The sequence below is a fragment of the Aphis gossypii genome, chromosome 1 (genome assembly GCF_020184175.1).
Source record: "Aphis gossypii isolate Hap1 chromosome 1, ASM2018417v2, whole genome shotgun sequence".
Taxonomy (NCBI): Eukaryota; Metazoa; Arthropoda; class Insecta; order Hemiptera; family Aphididae; genus Aphis; species Aphis gossypii.
Genome location: NC_065530.1, coordinates 43,455,292 through 43,479,454, shown reverse-complemented (window position 1 = coordinate 43,479,454; position 24,163 = coordinate 43,455,292). Strand labels below are relative to the sequence as shown.

Genomic DNA, 24,163 nt, shown 5'->3' with positions numbered 1-24,163 from the left:
TGATGGATTAAGTATTCTACTGTAACTAGATTCTACATTTATATACTCATAAAATTTCAAATTTACTAGCGTTATTGACACATATTTGGTCATGTTTGGATCATGATAGTTATAGATAATACAGCAAATTCTTGAAGTTGCCTCACGAATAAATTATAGAGCAATTTTTATCATCAATTTTAAATATTTTGAAACATTAAAATTATTACAATTTAAAGTTAGGCTAGAGCATTAGACTAGAGCATTAGTACAGTGAAAATAGAAGAATAATGACAACTTTTTTTTTTCCCAGAAATAAAAATCAAACTCGCATAATATAATACGTCCTATATTAGAAGTAGTAATTTATTGATATAAATTACTGATTTATTTAAAATACAATTAAAAACATACTTCAATTTTCAATTATTTATTAAAAATATATTTTATGGGAGAAAATAATTTTAATTAACAAAGTAAAAATCACTCTCCATAAAATTATGATAAAAATAGTTTTTTTTTTAAATGTACATAACTTTAAAACAATTATTTGTAATACAACATAATATACATGTACTATTTAGACATTTGTCAAATTATCTATATGACAAATTTTTGGTAGATCAGGACTTGAGCAATAACATTCAAGTACTGATAACACTTTTTTGAATATATAACATTATTGGTCTTTGACTATTTGTAATAAAAAAAAGAAAATTGAACATAAAATAAATATAAAATAATTAGTACACAAATACCAGAAACATACACAATATGAAAAATATTACAATATAAATAATAATTCACATCCATTTGAAAAACTAAATTAGTTTAACAATGTATTTACTATCAACATTGAATAGACACTAACCATACTATGTATTTATTCACCAAGAAGTAAGGTTTGTATAATCATGTGTCTTTTTTCATCATACACAAAATTGTTATTTTTGAACAATTTACTTTCAAAGAATGGTCTTAAGTCGTGTATATCTATTTGTTTTACCTATAAAAAGTAGTTGGATTAAATTTTAATTTTAAACTCATTATATAGGAGAGATTGCTAAAAAAAATATTAGATGACTTACTTTGTCTTTGAAATCTTTTTCGTGTATCTCAATTGTGTTAACTGTGACACCGTGAATACCTCTAATGTAAGTCAACTGATCGGTCGCCATTTGATGTAAAATAAAGTATAAAAGTTCAGTGGTATCTTTTTTGAATGATAAATATTTTTGGAATGTCTACAAAGGTTGATACAAAGTAAAATAATTAGTCAAGTTTTTTTTGTGTAAGTAAGTATATTATTTAATTTAATTACTTTTCTCATTGTTTTCATAACACTGTATTTTTGTGTTTCAATAAATGATTCTAACATTATACGTATAGCCATGTTGACATCATCTTCTTGAACATAGTCTCTTAAATGCATTTTAGCATTTGCTTCAGCCATACGAATCATACTTTCAATATGCCGGACAGTAATAGGTAAACTTCCAGTCATCTATATTATAAGCATACATATGAATAAAAATAAAAATAGAATACATATTTTATATTGGTGACTAAAATTATTTAAAAACAATTTTAATTGTTATATTTATTAATTATGTACTTATAAAGATAAAACATCTCGTGAGCCAAGAAGTAAAATACTTACATACATATAGGTAGGATATAAAAAAATATTATTAATACTAATAATAGGCAAATTAAAGAGACTATAGTGAAATGAATATTTTACGCCCAAGTCCGGGATTTTTATTAAAATTAAAAGAATACATTCATGCAATATACAAAACTAAAGTAACTATAGTTTAAAATATGACTAATATTATAAACAATATTTCACTGTTTTAAAACATCCAATTCTTAATATATATTAGTGATTCCCCAAACTTATTACATTGTATTATTTAATAATACATTTATTCAAGTTCTGATTTTATTAATTTTTAAACATTAAAAACAATAGTTTTTAAAATAATAACTATCCTCATTATATGGATTTTCAGAAATATATTTTTGAAAAAAAAAACAAAATTTGAACCGATAGTTTTAGTAAAAACAATGATTAGAAAATTAATTAATTTATATAAATCTATCAATGTTGTTTTATGGTTTTTTTTTAATAGACAGTATTGTAATGCAAATTTTCAACTACTTTATATTTTAAGTAAAAGTAACCATTTTTAAGGATAATTATTCTCAGTGATTAAAATTTAATAACTCAAATGTTACTTGTACAAAAATGTATTTAGAAGCATAAACATATACAAAAAAATACCTACTCATTTAAAAAAATTTAATTTGTTTTTGCCATTTCTTAAATGGAATAAAAAATCTAAGTATTTAATATTAAGTTTTTAACCTTCAAAAAATCCCAAAAATTTAAACTTAAATAAATTTATTATTTAAGGATTAAATGGAATGAGTAAAGTTGGTTGAATATCATAGAAATTGTATGACACGCAAAAACATTTGGACATGATATAATTTTAATATTTATTAATCACTATTTCACTCACCATAGACTCTTGTCTCAGTTGACTATACATTTTAGCTACTTTGTCTTGGTCCATACGATGAAGTTTGGGATGAATGTTTTGTTTTGAATAGACAATATACTTTTTCAATAAATCTTGAGGTATTGGTTCCATATCAGTAGTAGAAAATGGGTTTCTTAATTCACATTCTTTATCTTTGCTCAAAGGATGGTTACGCATGTGAGACTGTACCACAAATGTTGCAAGACGATTGTCTTTAACTTGGTCAACTTCATCTCGTACAACACACAAAATATCAAACCTTGACATAATGGGCTCTGATAAATTAACCTAAAAAAATATATTTAAAAATGAAATAATTTATTGATTTAGATTTATCAAGTTAAATCCCTACATAATGATAAGTGGCCAAATAGACTAATGCGACAGTCCTAATGCACACCACTGCCAATTCAAACTTAGCCACTGGAGACATCTTTTAAATGTCTAGAAAAAGACTAATATCTCTCTCTCAAATTAGGCATAATAGAAACCCTAAGGGTTTTCATGGTCATTATTACAAGAACCATGACCTCTAGTTTGGTGACATTGATAAAGGCATGTGACTTATTGAGTTCACGATAATGTGCACCATTAATTGCTATAGAAAATTATTCTTACATTGTCATACACAGTTAGAATAACATTAATAAAATGGAGTGAATAATAAAATATAAAAATAAAATATTTTATTTAAAAATTTAAGAGACTAATGAAAATGTATTATCATGCTATTTAATTTAAAAATTAATTATATAATTTATTTAATTGAATGTGAGTGGTAAATAACAAACCACAACAATTTATTCATACATTTTTTGTATAAAAAAAAATAAGTTAAAATTTAATTAATGGTATAATTTTTCTAATCTTAAATACACAACATTGTTTAATTCAATTAAGTTAATAGTGTTTTTATTTTTTTTTAGCCATTTTTATCTAAATTTTTTTTTTTTCATTTTCCAGTAGATCAAACACAACCCTAAACGTTCTTGGTAGATTACGTGCTTTGCCAATGCTCTTATGAGGTCCACAACCAACAACCAGTAACTAATCGTTCAAGACTATTAATGCTCCAAACGAAAAAATAAATTTACATACATTTTCAGAAAAAGTCATTGCTGGATCATAACGTCCACCAATTGGATTAGCTGCAGCCATAACAGAACATCTAGCTTGTAACGAGGTCACAATACCAGCTTTAGATATAGAAATACTTTGTTGTTCCATAGCTTCATGAATTGAAGTTCTATCTTGATCATTCATCTAAAAGTAGATAATGTTTGTATTATTTAAAGTGAATTGTGATGTTTTTATTTATTTAATTTCACTAACCTTATCAAATTCATCAATAATACAGACACCTTGATCAGCCAAAACTAAAGCACCTGCTTCTAATGTCCATTCCCTAGACTGATGATCACGTTTAACATAAGCTGTAAGACCGACAGCAGAAGCACCTTGTCCAGTAGTAAAAACAGCACGGGGAGCTATTTTCTCAATATATTTTAAAAATTGGGATTTGGCTGTTCCAGGATCACCACACAACAAAATATTTATATCTCCACGAAGTTTATGTTTGTCACCTATTTAAAACATTGAATTTATTATTTTAAATAACTAAAATTTAAGTACTATAATTTATTAAATATAATGTTGAAATTGATTTATAATTTACATAAATTAAATCACAAACTAGACATTTATCAGACTAAAATCTAATATTCCAAGGTGACCTTTATTTGTAAAACAATGAATTTTATTATAATAACATAAGATAAATTTTAAGTTTCAAAAGAATTTTAAATATTAGAATAGAATTTGAATAAAAAAATATTAATTTACCTATTAAGTGTTTAAGATAAAACACTTGAACATATTTTAAATGTAATAAGCTTATTCAAATTTTAATTCAAATTAAACAAACCTGGATTTTTTGGTTCTCCACCAAATAATGCCAATGCCAAACTTTTTTTGATATAATCATGTCCATAAATTGAGGGGGCAATAGATGCAGCAATACGTTCACCGATTTTATGTTCTTTAGACAATTTCAATATTTGTGAAACATCTTCATCAGTAAGAGACTCAACTATATGTTTATTGTCTTTTATAATTAAATAATTTGCCATGATAACAGTAGCAAATACGGGAAATCCATTTCCTGTATTTAAAGATCCTTCATAACTGTTAGAATATATTCCAGTTACATCTATTTCATCACCGGGTTTGCATTGATCACACAAATCGGCTAAAAGAATACAGTCTTTACTACGTGGTATACGGCCTGGTGGTATACTGCCTGGAGACTCTTGTATAGTAATTTTTTGATAATTACGATATAAAGTTTGTTCCATGTTAACCTAATGTAAAATTAATATTAATATAAAAACAATTAACTAAGGCAATATCTTTTATCAACTTATTACCATAAATGGTCCTGTACTTTGACATTCAGGACATGAACCAGGTTTAATTTCTTGACTTTGAGACTGTGTAAACGGTCCAAGAACATGACCACATTTAGAACAATCGTATTTAATAATACTAAGTTGAGGAAATACACCTGTAGTTGATGTTACAACACCACGAGTTCTGACCAACTGATTTAAATGAATTTTTCTAAAAAGTACATTTAGAATAAACAATTGTCTTAATAAATTTTTTTTAAATTTATTACTTGAATGTACGAATTTCTTCAATAAGTGGTAAATCTGTAATCCTTACAAATATTTCAGCAGTAACTCTGCCGTATTGAGGATACATAGATAAAACTAAGTCTTTGGCTACTTCATTGAATATACTTATCATCTCTGAAGGTGCTTCTGGCAAAAAAAGTGCCAGCGTATGTTGTTTATTGGCCAAGTTAGTAAATTCTACTTCCAAGCTACATAAATTACTCTCACACATTCTTCTGATTTTGTCTTTATACAGATAAGCACCATTGGGAGTGACATCATTACGTAAAAAATTTTTGAAACGGTTTGCAATTTCAGTTTTTGGACCTAACATGGCAACCCACTCAGCTACAGAATGTCCTTTAGTGTCTTGTAAATTTTCAATGGATTCAATCATCTAAGCAAGAAAAAAATACAAATATTAAATAAACAAAAAAATTAAGTATATCAAATTCATACTTCTTCGTCTTCTTCATCATCAACAATAAAACCAGTAGCAGCTCTTTCAGCCATTCGTCTTTTTTTTCTGGATGCCTCATCATCATCATGTTCATCTTAAATAGAACATAACTTTAAATTATTTGAAAAACCATTATAGTATTATGGAAATACAAACCATAAAGAATATCATCAGCATCTCTTCGACCAGTTCCTTCTTCTCGATCACGTCTTTGTAATTCCCTTTCAGCCGCAGCTCTTGCACCTGGACTCATTGCATCATAATCATCTTCGTCCAGTTCACCACCATCATAGCGGTCGAGAGCTGGTATGGGACGATAATCCCTAAATAAAAAATGAAACGATTTGAGAACTTGAACATAAATCTAAAAATGTTGTTATCTTACCGTTCCAAGTTATCACCAAACAGTTCTTCTCCATCTTCTTCTTCCGGGTCATCAAACTGACTCAAACTCAAAACGTCAGCTTCACTCAAGACTTCGTCCTCGAAATTACGAACCGGCGATGTGTCGTCGGCACCCCCGACATCTGCATCGTCGAAAGGTTCTGGACTGCTGAAATCTCTCTATAAATCGAGACGTAACGATTAGTAAAGATATAACAATTAAATTAGTATTTAAACAATAAATAAATTTTACTCACATCGGACATTTTTCTCCAATAGTATACACCGAATGTTCGTCACAGAATAATGAACAAAATACGGCCAAAATATTTCAGAACGAAAAAAAAAATTAATTAATAATTAATGTAAATACTTATACCGAATATACTTATACCGAATTTACTTATACCGAATATACTTATATCGAAATGTACTTATACCGAAGTACGAAAATGTCGAATAACAATATGACGTTGTACCCGCGAATCGGTAGCCTGTTGCGCGGACTCGTGTTAAATGGATACTACGATTCGTACGAGGTAAACAAATAACAATTGAAATGGCGGGAATCGTTTGGTCGAATGTTAGATACGTAATTCACAAACTATTGATACTATGTTCAATTACTAGCGTACTTTTACCCGGTAAAAGTGTAAAACGAATAAAATCTCGTTTTATTTTAATAATAACAATTATTATAAATCATTGATATTTTTCAGTATTTACCACGAACGGAAAAACAATTATTCACAGATCTTAAGATTTAATATTCTTGTCTAAAAATGATAGATAGTCATCACTTTCGTGAAACATTATAACAGTATAATAAGTAAATACCTGTTCAAATTTTTATAAATTTAAAAATATACTTCTTATGGCTATATTTTTAACTGTCTCCTCTTAGATTAAACTCAAATCTCAATATTTTCAACGAGGGCTACGGCCTCGCGAGCACCCATGCAGTCAGCGTCTATGTTTACGTTAGCCATTAAAACAAATATAATGACATAAATATGTAACTTATAAGCAACTAAAAGATCAAAAAAGAAGTATATTTATTTTAAAAAAAAAATCATGACCAAAAATTAACATGAACTAGTAATAAAAATTAAAAAAAAAGAATTAACTATAGTATATTTCCCTTGATTTTTAGTAGTGAAACTAACTCTATAATCCGACAGGATATTTAACATTTAACACAGAAAACGAACTCTCTACATCCACCGAAGTGATCGGTGCATACTTCATACAAGAAGTATCTTCAAATTACAACACTTATTCTTACATTTTTAAATGGTCGACATCGATGTTAAAGGCATAGGTACTGACCGTATAGCCGTACCTATAGATACTGCAGGCTATATGTAGATCGACAATCTATAGGTACGTTTAATACATATTTTAATAAACAAGTCAATAACAAAAACAATAATAATCCAATAAAAACATTTAGTCCGCATTCTGGGTTTTTACGTTTTTTATTAATTCGACCACTTATTTTTACTATAGTAGCATAATAAACATATAAAAATTCTACAGCTGAAATAACTAAAACAGCAAAAAAGCATTTACATAAAAAAAATATGCCGAAAAAAGCAAAAATTAAATCAGTTTATTTGAAATCAGAATGTCGTGAAAACGAATTTTTGTATAAAAATTAGATTTCTATCTCATAATAATGTATAAAAAATGAAGTATATGCTTTAAATTTTGGGCCCTTAAATTTAATTACCGGTAACATAAAATAGCTCTATACGCCCCTACTTCATGTGTATTATTGACAGTTGACGTACCATGTAGAAATTGTAGACTTTACACCTATTTTTGGGAACATGTGTTTCAGAGTACATTTTTTCAAACACATCCTAATTAATTAAATATTTTGTATTCTTGTTGTATGCGGTCCGCCGACCACCACACATTTCTATATGTCATATTATGCGGTTTACGTCTACCAGCCTATCACACGTTTCTACACGTCATAGGTATGTGATTTACAAAATACTTTTTTAAAAGTACTTAATTAAAATATAAACAAATGTATAGGTAAACCTAAAATTATAGTATACTTAATAATACACAATTGTAATAACTAATAATAATAATTCAATAATACGTCATGTAACATTCAAACCCTAAAATAAAAAAAATTTATATTAGCTATCTACACTAAAATAATTTTTAAAAAATGTGTATTAAAATTTAAAATATAATATATGACAATATATATCCATATTATATATTAAAAATTATTATTATTTTTATTATTTATATTATAGATACAAAATAATTTAATATCTTTTAAAAAATATTCAAATGACGTGTTATACAAGCTACAGCACGAACACCACGAACTAAACTGTTACTGATTATTTTATACATTTGCAATTACTGTAATGATTATTGATAAACTTAGGTTTTGTTATAGACTATAGTTTTATATTATTTATATAAAAATGGCATCGTTAAGACAAAGCTCAATAGTCATGGCCGTCGAATCGTTAGAAATTAATAAATTACCATGATAGATACATTTTAAACGGCAAGTGTGCTGTTAACTACATACGAAAAGACAAAAGAGAATCAAATACCTATTAAAATATTTTATTTTATATTTTAAACGGAAGAATTGGTTTTACAGTGATGTGTAAATGTACGTTTTATTATTTTCATATCATCTACACTTTTTGGTGTACTTATTAAAATTATTTCAACCTTAAATTTTACTTAAATTATTTTTTAAGATTTTCTAAAACTAAATAATAAGGTATTTAAATTAATTTTCGGATCTAAACATACATGAATCTTCTGCAATTATGACTATTGACTCTTTTTAGCGTTGTAAATATATATTTGTTTTATAATATTAAATACGTATTACTTAGTTTTTTTTTTATAATCGATTGTATTTTATAAACACTCAATAAATAAATATATATGTATAATATTATATACTTATATAGATGGGTAGTATTACAGCCATTAGGTAGTAGGTCTGATTATAATGTATAGGAATTATTTATTATTTTTAACATAAATCGTGTTTGGTAGGTATGCGCAGCGAGGGCGTATAATACTTAACCACATTTTTAGGTTGATTGGAAGTGGTTGGATCACTGCAGCGTGAGCTGCGTTGAGATTTTTTTGATGGTTCAAAAGTCTATAGACCTTGAAAATTATAAATCTTTAAATTCTATTACCTACTCTATATTTTTCTAATAAAGACTAGACAATTATAAAGTTATTTTATTTATCAGTTATTAATTTGTTTATTATTTATTCATTAATATTAATATTATTATTACATAAAAATCACATTTTGAAATGGCCTTCACTGAATATTTGTAAATACATTCTAAATAAAAGCCAAAATCCAAAAAATATAGAAACTTAAATAGATATCAATTACATAGAATGTGGAACGTGATGACCTAAAAATCATTTAAAAATATACTAAAAATGTTTGACATTGACTTAATATAACAATACAAATAACCATAAAAAAATATATAATATATATATTAATAACGTTTTACTAATGTAAGAAATAATCTGACGTAGGTATCATGTTAGTATTAAAATAAATGTAGGTATTTACCGATAGAAAGTACCTATAGAAAAAAAACAAATTTTAAAAAACGTACCTACAGTATTACTTCCATATGGTATAAATAGATAATAAAAAAATCTACTACACATCATTCCTTCAAAAATACTGTTTTCTTCAAATTTCATAATATAATAGGTAGGGCTCTAAAATAACTTGTTGATAATTTTGACTGATCTGCGTGAAATTGTTTTTGCTACAGGTATATATAATAGCCAATAGGTAGGTAACATATTTTTTTATATATACACACAATGCACATACGCGATCTGTAACCTATACAGTATTTATGTATTATATAGGTACACTATACAATATTAATAATAATATTATATGATGTGTACAGTGGCTGATAAGTGGCGTTAAATATTAATAAGTCCTCGTAATCGTCTTATCTCGAAGTAATATAGTATACATTATACTGTTGTATACGGCTGTAGGTACACCTACACATCGCAAAAACAATTTTCTTGACATTTTAGAGAGAAGCTGATGACCCTTAGGCTATCCCAATTATTCCTGACCCTATAATTATACGAATATACGCCCCCTCTCGTGCATTCTGCAGAAGGCGCACCAAGGTGTTATTTTAAGTGAATATGAAAAACAAAACGTTTATAAAAAATTAATAATCTAGGTAGGTTAAATAGGTACCTATTATATTTATAATATTAATACTGTCACAGTGTTATCATTTTATAATTAATATTTATAAGATTATAGTCAACCTTAGTGAAAAAATTTAATTGAGTCTAGGACTTTAAATTATAAGTTAATAGTTAACAAACAAGATATTAATTAAGTTAATACATGACAAATATTAGTTAAAATTTGATGAAAAAAGATTTATTAAATTTTTTTATCATTACCTAGTTCACGACTTCGTTTACTCATCTATGATATATAGTTTTTTTTTTAGGTTATTTTTCAAATAAGAAAATACCAAATATTTTGTTTAAAATTTATCTTATACCTATAACTTTTAAGGCCTTTTTATTGTACACTATAGTTATTAGTTATAGTGGATTAGACAATTATTAAATCAAGGAAATAGGAATAATAATTTGTTAATTTTTATTTTAAATAATTGTATACAGGCTAATAGGTTATACAGCTTTTGAGCTTTATAAATCGAATTAATATTAGTAGTCTACAGTAAATATATCTTTATAAATATGATCTTAACGCAAAAATATTATTTTTCAAATCAACTGGATAAGTCGTTATATACAGTGGAAATTTAAGAGAAATTATTCGATGTTTTTTTTTTTTGTAATTAAATTGTTGAATTGAGTACCTAAAACTGAAATATGATTTAAGACGAAACTAAACATATTTATTTATTTTTTACTAATAAAGTAATACATTTAGTGAACAAATAACAATTTTACATTTTGAGTTCCTTTCCAATGGTTAGAGTGTAGTTAGGAATTAAGGATTCAGTAACTTATTGTTTATATAATATGGCCTAGAATACTATTTTTGGCCTACTTTTTACATTAGATAATTTTTTAATTATTAGGGTTCAAATTTAGTTCTTAGTGTTAATATTATTTTAAAAATAAAAATGCGAAAAAATCCTTAACATTATAGTATACACTTTAGACTATACAGGTATTACGGTATTATATCAGTATAATTTTTCAGGTTAATTATATTTTAATAGGTAATTTAATTTTTTAGGAAAGAGCTAGTATTTGGTGTATTCAATTTTATTACCTTTAATTAGGTAAGTAAATGGTAAGTTATAAATAAAATAAATAGATTAATTAACTAACTAGTTAAGTTTAAAAGCTAAAAAAATAGTTGGATTTTTAATTCGCTAAAGGCCTAACACCTATCTTTGAGTACAATAATATAGTTCCTAAGTATGTACAAGTGTAATATTTGGTAATCATATTATGTTGAATGGGCCTATTAGTCATTGATAGATAGCGTTGTGAGTACCATGTACATAAAAACATCAGTTGAGCAAACACGTTTGACTGGTCCTCTGGATAATCGTGCCGTTACCTGTTAAAAAATAAATATTGTTATGATGTATTTTAATTTGTATTCAATTTAGCCGTAACCAATGAATAAAGCAATTACATTAGCTTAATATGGGCTAAAGAAAACATACCACACACCGAAAATGCAGCGGTTGAGTGAGTGAGAAAAAGTGAGTAAGGGAGTAAGAGAGGAATTTTTAATTCCAACCATGTGAATTAAACACATTTCAGCCCACGCACTTTATTACCTGCAACATTTCCGCGACTTTAAATAAACCGAAAACTCGCATTTTAAACAAAAGTAAATCGTAAATCAAAATATAATATTAATTAAAAAAAAATAAATTTATTATTATTGTTGTTGTTGTAGTATATACATATATTTTTTCATGTTTAAGTACCTAAATTTAATTATTATAATTACAACGCTGTGAACTGGAACAAAACCAAAATTCAAGTTTCTATCATCACGTAGAATTATTAGTAGGTTTAACCAAAACTAGAAAATACTATACAATACTATATAAGGAACATGCTAAATGCATTTATAACCCAAGTAAAGGCTTAATTTATTTTTTTTCGTTGTGTTGAAATGTACATATGATATGGATATCTATGGATATCTATAGATATTATAGATGATTAATTTTAAAAAAATATGCACTAACTTCTAATTTAAAAAGCATTTATTTAATTAAATTACTAAAATATAGGCTAAGTTATACCTATAGGGGAAAATTGGGTTAGGTAAATCTTTTGGGCCCTTCATATTTGAGTACAACAATATTATCTAAATTATCTTATTCAAATTGTACAAAAATATGTGATCTTATAGAACATATTATGATAACAATGGCGTTATATATGAACAAATTACTAGCAGAAAAGATGATTTTCAAAACTTAAGTTGGTAAAAATAATTTAAGAAATATTATGGGACAATAATACATCATATTTCAAACATTAGAAGTTTAGAAGAGATATAACTGAATATTTTGAAATTGGAAAATATAGTTGTTACGTCGTTATTACTACATGATGATAATACAAAACCATGATATTAAGTTTTTTGTAATAATTACTCCTTTGGATCGCACAAAAAAGTAGGTATATAAACTATATATATATATAATATATATATAGATGTATAGAAAATAATATTTTGTTGTTACCATTAATATCACGAACCAATTAATTTTTTTTATTTGATTACGAAAAAAAATATTTTACATATCTACATTATTTTTTATTTTTAAAAACGAGCTGATTTTACATGATGTTTTTTGTTTCATAATTTTGTTTATTTAAAACAACAATAATAGGTTAATACTTACCTTTTAATTATTAGTTATATGATATAATTATATTGTAAAATAAATTTAAGTTTTATAACTATAAAAAATAACATTTTAAAATGTATTAATTAAAATATATTTTGAAAAAAAATAATTAAAATTATTCAACATTAAGATGGGCCTAAAATAAAAACTCGAAAAATGTAATAAAATGCTCATTGAGTGTTCTGATCAGATAAAATTTAAATATTTAATAATGAAAGCTTCAATTTTTGATACATCTTTAATGTGGGTTAAATTTATGCTAATCTCCTATTGAAAGCACGTATAGGTTTGTATAGTTATCTAGATAATATTATAGGTACCTCTACTTAGCACATAATTTATGAAAATCGATTGCCGCCCACTGCAGTTTTTAAAATAATGACGGGCTGCTTAACTTTAATTTGATATTTTTAATTTTGGTTAAACAATGCGTTAAAAACGAGAAACATAAAACTAGTAGGTAAACCTGTACATTGTGTTATGACAGTGATGTACTATTTAGTTACACAAAGTATTTAAAATAGATGGATTGTATTATATAAATGGATTGTGCCCACTGCAGGACGTGTTAACGAAATAAGAAACCGTTACGACGGTTGGTTGTTCGGTTATTATTCCTATACATAACTGGTACCTTACCTAGCAAATATATAATAATATGATGAATAAAAGACGTATAAATAATTATAATATTATTATGAACGAGCGATTATCCTATAAAAAGTGTCAATAACAAAAGCAGCACTGCTGCAAACATATATTATTATACATCCGGCGATTCCAGTTTATATTGTTCTTATACGAAAAAAAATTCTCAAACATATATGGAAATCGTACACGAAACGAAACGAATATAATGTTACAATTACCATTAGAATATAATGGGGGAGACAATAAAAAAAAAAAATAAATAAATAATATATAAAACGAGTATGAAAGATGAAACACGATTCAACGGCAGAAACGCTTCATGAATAATATTATTATTTTATTATGACGAAACAACAATAATATTGTGCACGAAATGGAACGTCTTCGTCAACCCGAACTGAACAGATATTATCTAGAACTGAAATATATTTTAAACACACACTCGTTGCACGAGACGATGATGTTATACGTTATTCACTATATACATATAATACAGGTACCTTACCTGCAGCTATATTTATCCAAGGTTCTTTATCGTTTCTCGAGTAAGTCCCGCACAAAACTTAAGACTTTTTTTTTATTTTTTTGAATTTACGATAAGTGTACGTACGTGCACTTAATTTTAGTGTAGATAATATAGTTATATATTATAATTTTATACATGGGCAGTCGTATTTACGGGCAAACCGCCGCCGTGCGAGCGAAACAATGTGAAATGATTCCCGGAAATAACGTGTTTTGATCGCGTAAACTGTAATATTATAATGTATAACAGCGCCGAATTATATATTATGTTATATAGGTATGTACCTAGGTGGGTAGGTACCGATATTCGTCTCGTTTTCGCTCGCATAAGTACACGCTCTTGTTAGTTGTTACCACGATCGTTAAAGTAATTTTGATTTAATCAGCCATAATTTCGGAATAAAGATTCTGCTGAACATTTGTATGTACATAGGTACCTACATTATGCACTGTGTATAACGTTATATTTGTTCATAAAACTCAGGCAAATAATTTTAAATCGTACAGTCGAACAACAGAAGAACTTGACCGAGTTGATCGTTGCGGCGTCACCAACGCGTATAAAAGATCAATAACCTGTCGTAAAATAAAAACGATACCTGTCATAAACCAATCAACTTATAACATTTCAATTACCTGCTCACAATACTTGGTTTATTTGACGAATCGAAGATAAATAAGTACCCATTCGTGCGTACAGTGCGTATAATATGTGAGAAGTTAATTTCAATAAAATGAGTTTTGTGCGTTATTCATTTATTATAAATTTATAACAATGAAATCGAAATATAAGTTTAATACGCCCATAAGCAAATACATGAGCATTAAACGGCTAAAACAATAAGCTAAGTTAAATGATTAATTTATTTTTAAGTTTTTAACTTATATCTAATATCACAGATAAGTTATGAAAATAAAGTGATAAATCCAGTACACTAAACCAATTATGTTCTTTATAGTATAACGCGATTTCACTCGTTTTCGTGAAACAATTATTGTATTATATACAATAATTGTTATCTGTGAATATGGACAATAATCTATTCTATAAAAGCAAGTCCCGATTTTATGTCACTCATAAAAATCCACACCGTTCAACGTATCGTCACCAATTTTTTTACTGTAATACCTGATAGTTTTCTGGAGGTTTTAGTACCAGTTTTGTTAGGGAATATATCCAATATTTTGACATTTACAGATTTTTACAGAAATATGTTATTTGTATCTAAACACACCATTTAGTGTGAAAACGATACACGTCTACGTGTTCTTATTTAGTAAAAGTATGTGTGTCTTTATTTCATTTACTTCGAAAAAGGGAACATAATAAGTTAAACAAAAATAAGCTTTGTGTCTTTTTTGTAAAATTTGAATTTCGACATGTATTGATTATATAATTTAATATACCTATTAAAAAAATTGTTTGAAGCGTATAGTTAAGCAATCGCCCACGACCTACCTCAGAATGTGTATATAGAATCGACGATGAATCAATTATTAATGTCGACGTTTATATTAGATGTAACAACGGCTCAGTGCTTTGAACGGTCCTGCGCGGTTTGAAGTATAGATCACTGTTTTCTAACTACGACTGATGTACTTAATCTTGAGACTCGAGTAGTTAAGATAGGTTAAAAGCTTAAAACGCATCCAATAATAATAATGACCAATAGAAAAGTAGTATAGTAAGTCAGTAGCTCGGTGATTGGCTGTATGATGCGAAACCCACAGAATGCCATGACCAATGTTGTTGTTTAACAATCATTATTACTGTTATTAATTTAACAACGTTATAATATTATTATATAATAATATATTTCCTTGGTGCATGAATAATGATGTTTATGAGAATTTATAAAACACCTTAAATTATTATTATTTTGCATAGGTATTTTGTATTTATACCTAAGGTATATTTTATACTTTATAGCATTTTATGATTGAAACAACTATAAGACAACTAGACAGGATTCGAAACATCTAACAGCCCCACAATTTGCAAGCAACTATCCACGGGGTTGGAGCATGCGAGTGATAGCTAGTACGAGTATATTTTTAAAAGGAGTGTAGGACGTGTAGATATTATATAAAAAGAGAATACGATGACCTGATGTTAGAATTTGAAATTATACATTTGAATACGTCAGAGTATCAGACCTTCGTATATGTACACTGCAGACACTGAGTCATTATATATTGACACCCCGATAACACCACTTAAAAACACTACAAATATTAGTACATTATGTTTAGTAGTAACATATTATATGATATACGTATAGGTAGGTAGGTATATATAATATTATCGCAGCATTTTCGTTTGGGAGAGGCTTTCACATATCTCGTCAGTTCATGTATGTATATAATATATATTATATGGATAATTTTTTGTTAGATTTTTATATATATAAATCTATTTACACAAAACGAAGCTTCACTGCAAATATCGACTTTTCGTTTGACAAATCGTGTACACAAATATAAGAGTAATAGGAAACTAGGAAGGTACAACAGAGGTTGGGATCCTTGACGATAATATTTTATTGCTAATGCAGTAATGTAGTATTGTTTTCATTGTGAATATTGTGATATCTACTTCACACTTTGTCAAATTAAATATAAGTACCTACCTTATCTTCTAAGCCGATTTTTCCTAATAATGTATTTATTTCATTTTCGTTTTTTGATTTGATTTGATCAAGAGTTGTCGTCTTTAACAATTGGTTCAATTGATTTTAAAAATTTACAATTATTAACATTGCTGATTGTTATAATACAAAAATTATATACAAGAATATATGATAATATGATTAAAAAATTTATAGTAAAACGAGACATAATTACAATAGCTATATTTTTTTTTTGTATAAACCAAATGATGTCACTCGATTTAGAAAAAAAGGAAGATACATATCATAAATGAAATATTTATGATGAATAGAAATTCATTAGAACTCTATATAATTCTTAGCTTTTCAAGGTCGAATTTAAGTCTAGTCTATATTAGATTGAGTCATGGCAATTAAACATCAAATGGGATGTATATATGACAGGTCAAACTTGAGTAAAAAAAAAAGAAGGAGTGTACTATTATAAGAAAAAAAAATTCAGAGGCGTCCTCGATTCATAAAACTTTTCATTACTTACGATTATTTATTTAAGTACTTAAAGTTGTTGGAGCTGTATATATTTTGTGGTGGTAGTAAAATAAGTTAAAGGCAAGTTCATGTACTTGCAAATATTCAATAACTGTTTTGATTATATGTATTTATACTTTATAATTTTATATGTATTATTTTTTATTGTTATTTTTTTCTATGTTATTATATTAAATTATTAAGAAAAAAAATCATTTTTTCAATTCTATATATATACATAAATTAATTTGTAAATGTTAAATAATTTCTGAGTGATGTGATTCCATAATAATAATTTTACATAAAAATATAAAGAATACAAAATACTTTAAAATTAAAATATATTCATTTTAGTATAGGTACCTTATACGCGGACCATTTTTAAAATTATAAAATGATTTTAGTTTATAATATTAAGTACCCTATTATCCCGATGTTTTAAATAATACCAACTGATACATTGTAATTGGTCATCTACATCGCATATTTTGTATATATCACAATCGTTTCTTGCACAAACTCATAACTTGATCGCCTAATTAAATTAATATCAAAATAAATAAGTTCATCTTCAAGTCCTGAGTTGGTTAAAGTAATAATTGCTTCCAAATAATTTTATTCGATTTTTCATGTGTACTCTCAATCGTTTTTCTTTTAGTAGAACGTCGAACTATATACACTCTATACAGCTAAAAATCTCTTTGCACTCAGGTCATAATTTCACTCACCAAAGAGGCATAAATAATATTCACCCAAACGACCGCCGCACTTTTATATGATATCATATAAATTAATTAATTATATTTGGTGCACTCTAATTCCGATCTAGGACGACCAACGCAAAGTTTGTACACGTGCGCGTAGCATAGGTACATTTATACATCAACTACATATTATATTATTAAATTATAAAAATTTTACGCGTGCGGAACTCGTAATAATGAAAAAAAATATGTATATGACTTAACGTTAAAATGAGTAATACGACTTAATAGTAAAAGAATATATAGTATAATAATATTATATGATCTTTTATAATATTTATAGTCCATTATGTTATTCTTAATGGTTATTCCTTTTTAGCCATTTTAATATTTTATTGTTTATTATCTATCCCATTTTATTTTTACGGCTAAGTGAGACTCGCGAATAGAACAATTATTTTAATCTAAAATTATTTATATAAACATATAGGCATTCTTAAAATTTTAAAATTCAGAATTTAAATAAAGTATGCCTAGTTCAAGAAGAAAAATGGAAATTTTAAGCAAGTGTTGATGTTTATGAATTAGAATTTACAAAATTATTACAAATAGATTTTTAATTATTTAAAAACTTTGCTTGATTAACACGTGCCCAAGCATTGACATATAAGGAAATCATAATCCATGACAATGAGTTCGGAAGTAATGGGACCTGTAATGATTTGAATACTATAATATATTCTTTTAATTAAAAATGATCAATGATGGACATCATGTGTAATTTTATTTATTATTGTTTGTTTCATTAATATTCTATTGTATGGGTACTACAATTGTACAACTATTATACCAATACTATTTTATAATATCTATTAAAAGTTGATATATTCATATTATGTAATATATTGTATGAAATTAATTTATATTATGCGACTTGATTTGTTTGATTGACAATATTACACGTTAAAATACATTCACTCGCCCAAACGCGGTATGTGTATTCGCGCGAACAGACCACATTTTGGGTCGACTCGCCAAAATACGCTTAAGCCGTCTAAGTGCAGTCCGTATGTAACATTATAGTTTTCTTTTTTGATATCATTTAGTGCTGTGCTTGCAGCGATTTCCGTCGGGATCTGTCACAATATAATATGTAGGCGAGTGACTGAGGAGCTGCGAAAATAGGGCTCAACCCGAGAAAACAAAGCTCGATTTGCTCAATTCAGCACAAATTGCAATGGGTACGCAATAATACGGTTTTATGTACCTATAATTCGGTATAATATTTACATATTATACAGTAAAACCTCATCGATCCTCATTAGTCCGGACTTCGCTTAATCCGGACAACCGTTTATAATACATATAAATTACGCTATAGTCTATGCTAGAAATGTGTGCTAGAATGAGTGCCTTAATACTATACGTGTGTATATTTAACGGTTATAATACAAGTATAATATGTACTATTTTTTATGTTTTATATTGTCAGATAATATATATGAATTAGACTAAAATTTCCGTAGTAAATTTTTTTTTTTAATTTATAATTTACGATTTTTGGTTATTTTTTTTAATCCGGGCAACCTATAGAACCCCCCAACCAGTCCGCGGATTAATGAGGTTTTACATATATAATATAATATATTGCTGCTCGATACGTAGGTACTTCACACAAAGCTGCTGCATAAAGACTCGCGGCGGGCGGTCTCGGGGCGCGCGCGCGCGCGTTCAACGGCGACGGTACATAAGTACCTACCTACACGGCGAGGCTATGCGTCGTCGTAATAATTTGTCGGGGGGCGGCGGCCCGAAGACGGTGCCGGCCGCGATCGGATGGCGCGCGGTCGCCATTGCCGGGACGGAGGGGCGGGTGAGGGGTTGCTTCGCGCGCGTGTGCGGCCGTTCGTATATACTCATATACATATATATCTGCTACAGAGGAGAACGCGTGTATGTGTGTGTGTGTGTGCTGCTCGTCTAGGAGGAGAGGACACGCGAAGCGCGACAGAAACTTAGGGAACCGTGAAGACCACGAACCCGTGGTTCCCCCCTATGAACCAGACCAGAACGCGTATATCGGCGCAATTAACGTCACTGCGCAGAAGCACCGGCACCGGCGGCGGCGGGCCGGCGGATATATTACGATAATATAATAATATATAACAACAACAACACATAATATCGTTGTTCGCATTTATACAGGGTGATTTGTCGCCGATCGCGAGCTCACGACAATTTTTCCCGCACCCCCCCGGCAAATTTGGAGAGACCCTTCAGCGGGGTCGTTTGAATTATATAATAATCAGCTAAACCACGCACCTATGCGGCCGCGCAGTAGGGAGCTTTTTTTTTTTTTTTTTTGAAATACGGTTAAACTACGTTATATAATATGCGAGACCCGAACTTTTCCCGCGTGTTCACACTTTTAAATCATGTTTATACGTATCCTCTAGTGTGCTTTTTTGTATGCCTAATCGAAAAGAGACGATAGCTATAATACTATAATCGGTGTACAATATATTTTGACTTTAAACTGAAATCTTTTTGAACGTATATCATATATATTTTGCGAATAATCGTATTAGAGATTTATATTTCATTGGTACCGATTGTTTAAAAATATTATATTTGATATTAAAACGTTTACATAGTTCATTATTTAGCTCAAATGCAATCGGTTTTTCATTTAATTGAAATTATTTTTAATAAATGAAAAATGTATTATACAAATTTGATGTATTTTTGTGCATTGAGCCATTGTATCATAGAATTTTTAGAACTTGAAGACCTATAATCATAATTCATAAATAATGGTTTTATTACGTAATTATAATATTAATTTAGCTGTAATTCTGTTAATTTTAACATCTATAAATAATGTATTCTGTTATTGTTTTTACAATTATTAGATAATATTTTATTATGATTCCCGCCCTTAAGAATTCAATTCATCTGTATTCAAATACATTATGCTTATCCGATGAGCTCGCTACTAACGTTTGTTTATACCTAATGTGTATGTGTATATTGCATTTGTATATTTGTATACTTTGTTGTTGCAATAAATATTATTATTATAATATAAGTTTTTATAGTTGATGAATTTTATTAAATGTAGTGAAATCTTGATTAAATACTAATTACAGTATTATACGAACTACTTACTTGTATTAATAATTATGCGAGGTTTTTTAGTACGTCAGTATACTAAGTAATAATATACTTAAAGGCTTATATGTAATCTAATACTTAATTATCACAAACCATTTAATGTAGGTTCAATGGCGATACTAAATGATTTCTTTTTACAGACGAAAATCGCACTGTTTTTAGAAAATTGTTATTAGGATGATATTTTTGAAACTTTTTTGATGGACATCTAAATCGAAATTAGAACTAGTGGCTTTTGATGTTGAAAGATAATTGAAAATTTTTAGTACAATTAATATTAATCTATCCTTATTTTATGATTTGTAAAAATTGTCTTATTATAATTAATTCTATAGATACAATATCTCATTTATTTTATATTTATGTAAGATCATATTTTTTATGTACTTTTATTTTTGTAGCATTTAAATTAATTTTTATAACTTCGAAACTTTAGGTATTCGTTAGAAATTTGATTGATATATGTATAGAGACTTTTAAAATAGTTATTTGTTTAATAATTTATAAACAAGAAATGAGCGATTCCCATTTAGTACCACCCCAGCACACTTCTTACCTATACAATCGAATATAAAAAACTAAACAATTGAAAACATAGTCCTTAAAAGTACCTCAGATTACTTAAAAATTATTAAAATAAAAATTCGATTAAGTACATTCATCATTAAATTTAAAAAAAATTGAGTTGATATAATTGGGGTGAATCACCCTGTATATATAAACTGGCAGCGACCGGTGGTCTCTATCCGATATAATTTTGTATAGTTATATTATAATACATATAGATGGTTTCGTCCACCTCCACAACCACCACCTGCACCGCCTCTTCGATAAATATTAAATGCGGCATGGTGCGCTCGTGTGTGTTCCTTGTGCAGCAGCTTTTCCGTTTTGCTCGGTTGCGCGGCGTGTCTGCCCATTGGAAACTTATAATATCCTCCAGTATGTGTATGTGTGTGTGTATGCGCTTATACCGTAAGAGCTGATTCTAATGTACAAACGACGATGGGCCATTATGTAATAACGAAAAAGAAATGCATCTCCCTGTAATCCCCCTACCATATACTCGGTTACCGGTCGTCCCTTCCTTCGCTGCCGCGGTACTGCTCATGTGTAATATACATAAGAATAATAAAAAAATAATAATAGTTTATGCATATTACATTTTATGTTTTATTATAAAACTAGGTATATAAATTTAATATTTTTTTTAATTAATAGCACACGAATAATAACGATCATCGTTACGTGGTTTCTACTTAATTAATATATTATAATAATTTATAACAGGTGTTTTCACGAGATTACGCACTGTAACGTCTAGTGTACAGATACCTGCACTGTTAAGATTTTATACGCAATATAAAATTAATTAAATAAATAGTTAGGTTTTTCTTAATAAAAATATATATATTATACATCATAACCAGAGTCGGGCATGATTTAAAATATATATTTATATACATTTTCAAGATCAAAATTTAAGTTTTTTACGATTTTACTAAACTCTGATTACTATATGTTAATTAGCTTACATGCCGTCAAGTGTTTTTGCGTACCGATACAAATAATTTTGTTTTAATAATACATTGTTGAGTGTTGAACATTATTTATTTGATCGAAATTTGGACGTTTACATTTACCACCCTCTACATGAAAATTAATATCATTAGAAAAATAGAAAACATCGTTGCAAATTTGGCAAACTAGACCGTAATGAGAAGTAAAATCATTCTGCAATAAGTTATAATCAAAACTAACAACCAATGAAGTACAAAATTAGTTAAATGACAAAATTTTCCGTAGAATCTTAATATTTATTGATACCTAATTTAAATATATGTAAGAACTTTTCTGTCAAATTCAAGTTAATTTACAAATAGTTTCACTTAGTGATTAGTGTAGCTTAAAATGAACAATTTAATGAAATACTAGTAAAGAGAAAATTAGATAACTGCTTTACTGTACAGTGTGGAGTCAGAAGTCGAGTTAAACTCACCATTGAATAGATCATTGTGATAGATTGGATAAATAATTATGAAAACATTTCAGAACGGAGACGGTCTGTTAGGTTGGGTTAGGTTAAGTTACTAAAAAATTAAAAAATTAAAAAATAACATTGAATTAAATGTTCAAATTTTGACTTTTCAAGTAGGTATTTATGGTTATTTCTTTTTAAATTAAAACGAAAAAATAAATTGTAAATATGCCATAGAACATCGAAGCAGTGTAAATAGATTTAAAATATTATACAAATAGAATATTCCTAAAAATGAATCAAAATATTTAGAAAATTTCATCGCGTGATAAAATATATCATTTTTAACTATATAGATAATTATTGCTATAGGCATTTATAGATGCTTTAGATACATGTTTGATCGTCCGTCTCTTATTGAAAAACGTTGGAACACTTGGAAGTTGGAACGTGTGTTGTGTACATACATATATAATAGGAAAATTGGAAAATTTATTGTATCACAGAAACCATATTTTGTTGTTATTCTTCTTAGACCTAAAAATATTGAAACACAAATACTCAACAAAAACGTGTAATGTGCTTGGAATATCAACATTTCTAGTGTTATGTCGCATGTATAATAAACTGCATAGTAGTTAGTACTACGACGTACTATTGGAATACATTTTTAATACACCGGATTCGTTCGTTATAGAAGAAATTACCGTTTTCCTCCGACGGACGGGTCGTGACGGTTCTTATTAAAACACACGCGATTCCGGATTCGGTTTGTCTACTTTGTGCCGCTGTAGCAGGTGAGCACCTACATCACAATATAATATGCACTGTTTATAATAATATTATCTGCGTTTACGGTCGTTCGCGGCGGCGTTGGAAATCGCATGTGCCTAACATATATATAAACGCATAATATGTCTGCTCGTACAAATCGTCGGAAAGCTTATAACATTGTTTGCACGAAACGTACATGACGTCAAAGCATAGATGCCTACACGCTATACACATG

At 27.9% G+C, this 24,163-nt stretch overlaps 1 protein-coding gene across 1 annotated transcript; it reads right to left on the bottom strand.

Moving 5' to 3' along the window:
* Positions 1-317: 317 nt before the first annotated feature.
* On the bottom strand, positions 318-6,576 carry LOC114129087 (DNA replication licensing factor Mcm2). Its single transcript, XM_027993721.2, has 13 exons — positions 6,305-6,576; positions 6,049-6,227; positions 5,820-5,986; positions 5,663-5,757; positions 5,206-5,600; positions 4,955-5,147; positions 4,453-4,888; positions 3,861-4,111; positions 3,627-3,791; positions 2,508-2,816; positions 1,301-1,483; positions 1,068-1,223; positions 318-985 (listed from the first exon to the last, which is right to left on the bottom strand). Exons 1-13 carry the CDS (start codon positions 6,311-6,313, stop codon positions 863-865), a joined length of 2,661 nt encoding a protein of 886 aa, XP_027849522.1. The 5' UTR covers positions 6,314-6,576; the 3' UTR covers positions 318-862.
* Positions 6,577-24,163: the final 17,587 nt, after the last annotated feature.

Bases quoted from the DNA above. Each gene is read 5' to 3' on its own strand.
- LOC114129087 (XM_027993721.2), bottom strand. The intron at 5,148-5,205 runs GTAATAAATTTA...TGTACTTTTTAG, and splicing joins GAAGAAATTCGTACATTCAA to AAAAATTCATTTAAATCAGT. The intron at 986-1,067 runs GTAAGTCATCTA...TACTTTTTATAG, and splicing joins AAAAAGATTTCAAAGACAAA to GTAAAACAAATAGATATACA.